The following is an 8,966-nucleotide window of genomic DNA, read 5'->3' as shown; positions in this document are numbered from 1 at the left end:
GAGAATGCTTCTTTTATAATGGATTTGTTTGTGATTGTAAATATTATTTACACATTGTAAATATTATGGTTTCTTTAAATTAATTCTCTAATCTTTAAATTAATTCTCGTATAGCAATGAGAGAGGTTTAATTTTTCTTTTTCTTTAAAGAAAAAAGTAAATTGGTGGAATTGGTGGGTACCCTTGCCCTTCGGGTTTAGGTTTATCTCACAACCTTTACTTCAACTAGCCTTTTTAAAAGTAAGCTATTTTCGTACCATTCAAATTAATTTTGTAGATGTGATTTTGAATATAGAAAAATACTATTTTTGTTGAAAAAATGTCGCCCGTCTTTATTCTTTATAGCCAACAAATTTGTTTTTGTATGTTATTTTTCTCAACAAAATTATTAATGGTAGTTTAAGATTTTTTATCAAGTAAACATTAATTTAACTTTAAATTTGAATATCTTTTTTAAAATAATAAAAATTACTATATAAAAAATTGATATATATGATTTTCCATTTATTTTAATTATATAAATGCAAATGAAAATATACACATAAAATTTAAAAAAAAAAAAAAAAAGGATAAGAATTTAACAATACTCCATAAACCTAAGATGACCGAAACGACCACAATTTCTTTTTTAATTATTAAAAAATTCAACCGTAAAAGAAGTATAAATGAAGATAGGCCGTTTGTTTTAGAAAAAATTGTAAAGATGTATTAAATTTTAGATTTAAAAAGAAAAGGAAATAAGCATTCAATTAAGAAGAGAAAAAAGAAAATAGGTTGGTGTGGAAATAAGTATTAAAATTTCCATAAAGTTTGTTAGAAAGTTTTGAAATGAACAATACAAAGTGTTTTAGTGTCACTAATTTATAGTATAGATGGTAGAGTAAGATGATCAACTCTTCAATCATTCCTATGACCTTCCATCTTTGAAAACGATAAAAAAAAATTGTAAAATGAATTAGACTTCTAATGGGTTGGAATTAAGTTATGAAAATATAAAAATAACTTATATATATTTCAGAGTCTCTCACCCAAAACTATGAGCATACACAACCATAAAAATTTACACAAATGAAAACCCACAAAAAGTATACAAAAGAAAAGAAAAACAAAGTAAATTAAACCCCCGATAGAGTACTCCAAAATACAAATCAGTGGTTTTCGTCAGCAAAGCGATTAACAAGAGCCAGAGCATTACTAGTAATTTGAGCAACAAGTGTAATTCTCCGGCGAATCTCCGCCTTGATTTGACCATCTAAGCGGCGGCCAGCGAACCCATCAAGGCAAGTGGTTTCATCAGTGAGGGCAGCACTGACCCAAGTCTGAACATTATTCATATGCCATAAAAAGTCTCTACCAGCTGTTTGACGTAAGTCCCCAAGCTCCTTCACCGATTGGCTGAGTCTGTCCACAGTGTCCCCCATATTCTCTATGCAGTCCTTCACTGCTTGGTACTCCAGCCCCTTCATTCCCCCGCCTTTCCCCAGTTTGGCCACGAAAGCTGAGGCGAGACGGGCCTTGCTGAGGCTCACGGATAGGGCCGTTCGGGCCAGCTGACGACCGCTCTGGCGGATGACGTTGGCGTAGGTTGAGAGGGACTGAACGCACAGGGCTGGGTAACGGGTCACTTTGCAGGATGACTCGATGAAGCTTGTGGCGGCCGAGCCTGTGGTTGCGGCATTGTGGAGAGCTACGAGGGTAATGAGAAGTGGTAGTGAGATCTTGAGATTTGCCATTTCTAATATGGAGTAAGGTGAAAAGATTTTGTTGCAAAAGAGAAGGCTTGGGGATGTGTTATATAAATAAACGTAGATTACTTTTTAAAAAATTTCTAAAAAGACGTGGGACTATTGTTTTTTTGTCAACATAATTCAACCATAATTGATATGGAACATAGTTTGTAACAATTCAAATTTTGATATCTCTAATTACTTTTAAATTATAAAACTAAAATCTAAATTTTGTTGAAGTAGAATATCTTATTTTAAAATAAGATTCACCGTACAAAAGGATATTAAATAATTTTTAAGGACAAATATTAATAAATAAGTAAATAAAACTTTTATTCAAAATCCCTTAAAAAGTTTTATAAAAAAACAACAAAATATATTTATCTAAACTATTTTTTTCATTCAATCAAATTAATCATTCCTGTTCATTGGTTATCTTATTTTTTCAACCATTATAATTATATTATATCGTATAATAAACTCTAGTTTTTATATTAATTATTTATATAAAATTAAATAATTAATATCATATTCCAAAAAAAGATTTTAATTAAATATATGTAATATGCTTGATTAATTCCAATTCTATCCAAAATAAATAAATTATTTTAAAATTCCTAAATTATCTTAATCCAATAATTCAATACATCCAAATAATTTAAGATAATTAATAAAAAAACGTTACATAATATTTGTATGTGAGATTTCTAATTCCTTTTTGCATGTGCATTACACGTGATATCGTAGATTTGTGCACTACCTTTTAACTTGTTCGTACTAATTAATAAAATAATTAAGATATAAGTTTCACAATGTTTGTTTAATATAAGTATAGTTTAACAATTTAGGTACGTACAATAAAATGATATAGAAAGAAGGAATAAATCTTACACTACTTTAAAGAATAATTTTATTTTGCATCATATTTATCTCAAAATGTGCAATCTTTTATATCTACCCCTCCTTATTAATCATTTTATCTTTTATTTTCCTATTTTTAAAACTAAAATGAGTAGCTTTCATATATTTATTTTCTTAGAATCTATGCAGCAGTTTTATTTATAAAAAAAATATTTTAAATTAAAAAATAACTATAAATATAATAAAATATAACTGTTTATCTTTTATAAATTGAGATAGAATAGTATTTGTGTCCATTCTATTAAAATTTAATAAAATATTTTAGTTTATTTTGTTATATTTAATATATTGATAGGAAAATTATTGTTTGAAAAAGAAACTAGAATTAGAAAAAGAATAAGGATTGAAAAAAGAATGAAGAAGGACAAAAGTTGGTTAGGTTGTGGCACATATAATGAATAAAAAAGCTGACATCTCCCCACATGATTTATTTATTAAAGGGGTTGAGGTCCTTTTCATCTTCCTCCTTTTACTGCATCCTTTAAGGCTTCTTTTCTTTTTTAATATTATTGTTGTTCTTCTTATTCTTAGGCCTAAATTGAAAAATAAATTCATGACATTTAAGATGAAATTATTATCATTCCTAGGATTATGTAAGTTTAGTTGATGGGTTTAATATTTACAATAAACAATTTCATTCACTAATATTATTTTAACTTGCTTTTGATTGAAGCCAAAGTTTGCAAACACATTTTTCTAGGCTTCCTGTCTGCCATATAAATTAGCTAATTGAATTTCAAAACTAAAGTGGGATTAGGTTCTCTACCATCAATAATATTTTACACTTCTTTTCAATTTTACGAATCTAAGAAAGCCTCGATACTCTAAATTTAATCAAATCATTTCTCACCTATAATTTTAATATAACATGTATTTCTTTGTCAAATAGTCAAAGATATTGACGGGATATATCATACATATCATGAAACTGAGACATGTTAAACAGGTGGGTACCTTATCATTTTGAAGTAAAGATCAAAGTTATTTTGAAAGTTAGAATGTAATTAAGATTTGTGAGAATGTGAGGAGTGTGAAAATTTTGTAAAATATTAAAGGAAGTAGAAGAATGAAACCGCGAACCCTAATAACAAAGAAAAAGTTTTTAAACCAAATAAAGTTTATTGTTATAAATTAAGTATAAAATAGTCTACACAAACTCATTCTATTGCATGACCCAAGAGTTTGTGATTGAAATTGAGTGTAAATCTTGAAGACATTGTTTTTATTTGTTTGTTTTTAGTGTATTCATATTTTGAAGTTAATTTTAAAATAGTAGTATACTTAAAGCATTAAAAAATATTAATAAATATAGTGTTTTCATGTACAAGCTTATCATTTCTTTAAAAATAAAAAACTAAAATATAATATACCATTTTCATTTGATTCCCACAGTTTTAATAAATCTTAAAATTAGTTTGAGTCTTTTTGTTATATATATTTGAAAATAATCATGATTATTACTACGTAATTTTGGGACAAAAAAATATAACTTCTAAAAATATAAATTTTAGAATTACATTACATTCTCATCCAAACACAGACAAACAACTTAATTTGTCATATTTTTGTTAGTCAACTAATTGGAAAATTTACATGTCATTTACCAAAATTTGAAGAGTAAAAGATGCAATTTGCAACCAGAAAATCCAAAAATAAAAAAAGTATATATATTTATTTTGTACATTTATGTATTTTAGGGGATTAATAATTATGAATGGGATAAAGATAAGAATGAAGAGGCAAACTAAGATGAAAAAAAGGCACAAATTTCAATATCTTTGACTAACTTCATATCTTTCTCATAATATCCGGAACATTTCTTTTCTTCCCCCACAAAAAAAAATGTTCACCAAATTAAATATTTGCTTTTCTTTTAAAAAAGTAAATTTAAAAAACAATTTTATTTTGATATTTGAATTTCAAATTTCAACATTTCTCTTCTCTATTTTCAATTTGTGTAGAAGATAGGTATCTACATTAACATATCCCAATATATGCATTAACTTAACATACTAATATGCACAAGTAATCACATTATACAAGTTTTAGTATATAACTTTTTACTTGGAAAATAAATAGTAAAGGCCAAACTCATTATTAAAAAGAAAAATTAATGCACTAATTATCAACAATAACTTAAAATATTTAAATTAAAATTTTATTAAAAAAAATTATAATACTTGAGTGAAAAATCATTGCCTAAGATATGAGGAACAATTAATGTGAATCCAAATCTATAAAGTTCTACATTTCTCATTGTTCATTATTTAAATTTTAAATTTGCTATAAATGATGTCTAACCTGTATTTTCTCTAATCTAGTCTCTTAAAATACACTCTAAACTAACCTACGTAATAATTCGTTTACCAATGTAGTACAATAACTACAAGCTTCAGTCAATACAAAAACTAACTAATTCAATTAAACTTAAAAGAAGTAAGATCAAATCTCTTTTTCAAAGATTACTTGCTATTCCCTTTGAGATTCAACAATGAAACTATTTATATGTATTTTTTAACCCATGCATTTGGATAGATGTGACAAAATGGTGTTAGGAATGTTTTTGGTGCTCGATATCTATTATGATTTTGATTATTTATCTAATCTTGTATATTTACCAGCTCAATTGATTGACCCATATCCCAATGCCTTCAATATTTTTCTTTTGTGATGAGTACTTTTTCATATATGTGTTCAAATTTCACTCTATTTGAAATTCAACGTATAACTCATATCCTCTCCGGTTCTTTTTTCTAATGTTTTATTTATTTTTTGCAATAGGCTTGCTTTTTTTTTTTTCTTGTTATAAAAAGAATTCAATTTTCATAATAGAACTTGCTAGATTATATCAATTTATATATTAGACTTTCAATTTTATCGTAAATTAGATTAGGGATGGTAATACATATTTTTAACAAATCTTTATAACAAAAAACTTATCTGAAAGTAGGAGTTTCAACACACTTTTAAGTTTGAGATTAATATTGAGCACACATCTAAGTTGAAAGAATAAAAAAAAACGTGTAAAATTCCATAAAAATTTATACATGTCAAGTAAAAATTATTTTGAATTCCTTTCAAATATAGTAAAATAAACCAATATATTTATAAAATATAACAAAATCATTGATAGACCTAGTAGTGTAAGAGTGTCTTTTCCTATGTGTTTTAAATATTTTCATCAAATTTGACACTTATGATAACTTTTCAATTAATTTTTCCCTTTTTTAAACTTATTTAAACAAACTTAGTAAAAGTCTCCACAAATATACTCATCGTTAAAACATACCCACCACCACAACCAATACCAAATGTTTGCTTAAGAGAATAATTTTCTTTTGCATTTCAGACAAAACTTAGGATCATTATCGAATGAACATGGGTTAATTCAACCAAAATTATGTAATTTATTATTATATAAGATATTAGTAAACGTGTTCCCTACATGTGATTGTTGAGAAGAAACTGAAAAAAAATTCACAATCTGTACCTCAATAAGACTAAGCTGTCATGTACTTGAGAACTGCCCCTCGAACCTTTTCCATGAAAGCAGCAGCTTGTTTCTGTTTATCGTTAATGGAAGATTCATTGAGTAAAAGAGTTCATTCAAGAAAATTAATAGAAGAGAAATGATGATAAAAAGCTTAGATCTTTATCAACTTAGATCTTTACCAATTCTGTTTCAATTCTTTCATAGCCAACCCAAAATATTTTGACAGAAATTTTTTTCCCTACAAGATATTGTTGATGTTGACATTGTAACTCAGAAAACAGATCAAAAGGTAGACTTACCTGGTTACCCATTTGGGCATTGGCTATGTTTTCGTCCAGAAGGGCGAGTAACGATCTATTGAGCTCATTTCGCTCTAACATGTCTAGCAACTGCACAAAGAAAAAAATGGCATTAGCATTTTGGTTGCAGAATTTGCTATTCTCAGCAGAGTGAAATGAGAAACAAAAAAACACATACAGTAGCTTTTACATCCTTTGATGTTAAAATTTTGGTTAAACCTTCCCTTGCCTTTACTAGTTCCCTTTGCATTTTATCATAGGCTTCTGTAACATAACAGAAAATGAAATGAAATATATAGATGGGAAGCATTATAGGACAGTAAATAATATAAGGTTTTAGACAAACCTATTCCTTCTTCAAGGGCTTTCTGTAATGCTTCCAACTCAATCACTCTATCTTCCATGGCCTATAAACAAAATTATGGGAAGTGCTTATGTTTAGTTGTTGTTGTAGCATCAATTGTCATCTAAGGAAATTAAAAAAATATGTCAAGAATCGACCTCGGTTTTGTTAACGGCAAATCTAAGCTCACCCAGCTCAAGTTTTACACGTGAAAAAAACTCCTCATTCAGCCTGCCATTTGATGCATGTTGTAGCGAAGAAAAATTAAAGGAATACTTCTATTCCACAAAAATATCAGAAGGCTTTATTCAAATTCAAAATTTTTCGGTTCTACATCCTGACTGATGCAGTGGGCTTGCATACATGGCAGAAATCAATCCATTTGAAAAACAATATCAACTTTGTTAAATAACTTAAGCCGATATGATAATGATATTAGTTTAAATACAAGACGAAGATCTACTTTGATACCATGTTAAATTTATTAAATCCAAAAGCTTGAGTTGGTGCGTAGTAAATGACATTTCAAGGGCTAAAACACATTGTATTATGGATGGTAATGACATTTTAGAAGTTCAAACACAAAGACTTGTTTTGATACTACTTACCTCAACTCAGTGGTTATGATAATAACGTTATAGAAGTTTGAACTCAAGACTTACTCATCCATACCATCCTAAACCACTACTAAATCTAAAAACTTCAGCTAACTGACATCCACTCTTAACAAACTTTAGGGGCCCGATACTCATAATCTCTTATCATCGAAGGTTCCAAAAGCTCCCTGTCACACCCAATACTAGCCATTTATAGTGATAAGAACCAAAGAAGACCATATTTTGGTAAAGTACTTTGCAATTTGGGTAACTTGGAGCCTTCCTTATTCGAGATCAATCAAGCACTAAACCAAGAGAATCAATGCCTAATTACTCCCTTCATCTCCCACTCCATTTATACATATAAACAAATATCTTAACAACCTCCTAACTAATTACTTATGTTCCTTAAGAGTTAGATCCTAACATCACCCTAATACATTCCTATTATTTAGCCTTCCAAAAAACAAAAAAATAATAATTCCAATTAAATCCTAACGACTAATTTAAAATTTAATTAACTAAAATTAAGGTGCAACTAAATTCAAATAAGGAGGCAATTGTGGAGTTTATTCAAGACCAGAGAAAACTAGAAGAACAAAAATCAGAATCCTGTTTCGATCACTAACCTGGGTCTCAACCTTGCGATTTCAAATTCAATATCCTGAGCTTCAGTATCAAGAAAATATTCGATAAGACCAGTCACATTGCCCGGAATTACACGAGACTATCCAAAAAAAAAAGAGATGAAAAACACATTCAATAACTCAAAACGCAGGCCAACAGAAGAAATTTGAAATGAAAACAACCATCAAATTCAAAAACCCCAGTTGCAAGAATTACCTCTCGAAGCGTTTTACGGCGCTCTTTCTCTTCCCTAACGTGGCGCTCGAAAGCCTCGCGAGCTTCGGCGTCTTTCTCCAGCCGCCTCTTGAACTCATTTCGAGCGATGTGACCGGTCTGAGGCTTTCCGAAGAGGCCTTCTGGGTCCTGAGTCGAGCGAATTCCGGATAAGGAAAAATAAAATAAAATAGAAATGTAAGAAGAAAAGGGAAACATTAAAAAGATACCCATCCGACGCAGGTTATGGTCTGGGGAATGCGACGAGAGCGAATGGAAGTTGATGGTAGGTGGATGGTGGTGGGGGTAAAGCCGAAGCTAAGAGCGGCCATTGATGAAAGGTGGGAAGTGTGAGCCACTGGTTTTTGGTCCTCGTCGTCTCAATCTGTAATCTGCAGCATTATCCGTTCGCTCGCCGTGGCGGGAATCGTAACCGTCAAAACCTGGAAAAATATATTGCCATTTTATTACATTTTTTAATTTATAAACCAAATTTAAACAAAAAAAAAACACACTTCAAATTTGGTTTATAAATTTAAAAATGTAATAAAATGTGTAATATTTTTAAATTTAGGGACCAAATACCAATTAGACTTAAAAAAACTAAAAAAGAAAAGAAAAGATATACACTCCCAAAAGAAGAAGAAAAAAAATCATCCCATATTATTATTGTTATTTGTATTATTAAGTTGTAAGCCTTCGGCCCTTTGCATCAAAATGAAAGATGGGCTGGGCCTTACCAATTTT

The 8,966-nt window shown here is 29.2% G+C and overlaps 2 protein-coding genes across 2 annotated transcripts; both read right to left on the bottom strand.

The window, feature by feature from the left end:
- Positions 1–977: 977 nt before the first annotated feature.
- Positions 978–1,780, bottom strand: LOC101214269 (21 kDa protein). The gene has a single exon (XM_004147536.3). It carries the CDS (start codon positions 1,731–1,733, stop codon positions 1,149–1,151), a length of 585 nt encoding a protein of 194 aa, XP_004147584.1. The 5' UTR covers positions 1,734–1,780; the 3' UTR covers positions 978–1,148.
- Positions 1,781–6,031: 4,251 nt separating this feature from the next.
- On the bottom strand, positions 6,032–8,666 carry LOC101214026. Its single transcript, XM_004147535.3, has 8 exons — positions 8,450–8,666; positions 8,223–8,369; positions 8,009–8,106; positions 6,942–7,014; positions 6,787–6,847; positions 6,619–6,704; positions 6,441–6,530; positions 6,032–6,211 (listed from the first exon to the last, which is right to left on the bottom strand). Exons 1-8 carry the CDS (start codon positions 8,549–8,551, stop codon positions 6,149–6,151), a joined length of 720 nt encoding a protein of 239 aa, XP_004147583.2. The 5' UTR covers positions 8,552–8,666; the 3' UTR covers positions 6,032–6,148.
- Positions 8,667–8,966: the final 300 nt, after the last annotated feature.

This window comes from Cucumis sativus, chromosome 5 (genome assembly GCF_000004075.3).
Source record: "Cucumis sativus cultivar 9930 chromosome 5, Cucumber_9930_V3, whole genome shotgun sequence".
In the NCBI taxonomy this organism is placed as follows: Eukaryota; Viridiplantae; Streptophyta; class Magnoliopsida; order Cucurbitales; family Cucurbitaceae; genus Cucumis; species Cucumis sativus.
The sequence above is the reverse complement of the archived record's forward strand: the minus strand, read 5'-3'. Positions and strand labels throughout refer to the sequence as shown.

Bases quoted from the DNA above. Each gene is read 5' to 3' on its own strand.
- LOC101214269 (XM_004147536.3), bottom strand. From the start codon at position 1,733: ATGGCAAATCTCAAGATCTCACTACCACTTCTCATTACCCTCGTAGCT.
- LOC101214026 (XM_004147535.3), bottom strand. From the start codon at position 8,551: ATGGCCGCTCTTAGCTTCGGCTTTACCCCCACCACCATCCACCTACCA. The intron at 6,848-6,941 runs GTCGATTCTTGA...TTTTGTTTATAG, and splicing joins TTGCCGTTAACAAAACCGAG to GCCATGGAAGATAGAGTGAT. The intron at 6,705-6,786 runs GTTTGTCTAAAA...GTTATGTTACAG, and splicing joins AGCCCTTGAAGAAGGAATAG to AAGCCTATGATAAAATGCAA.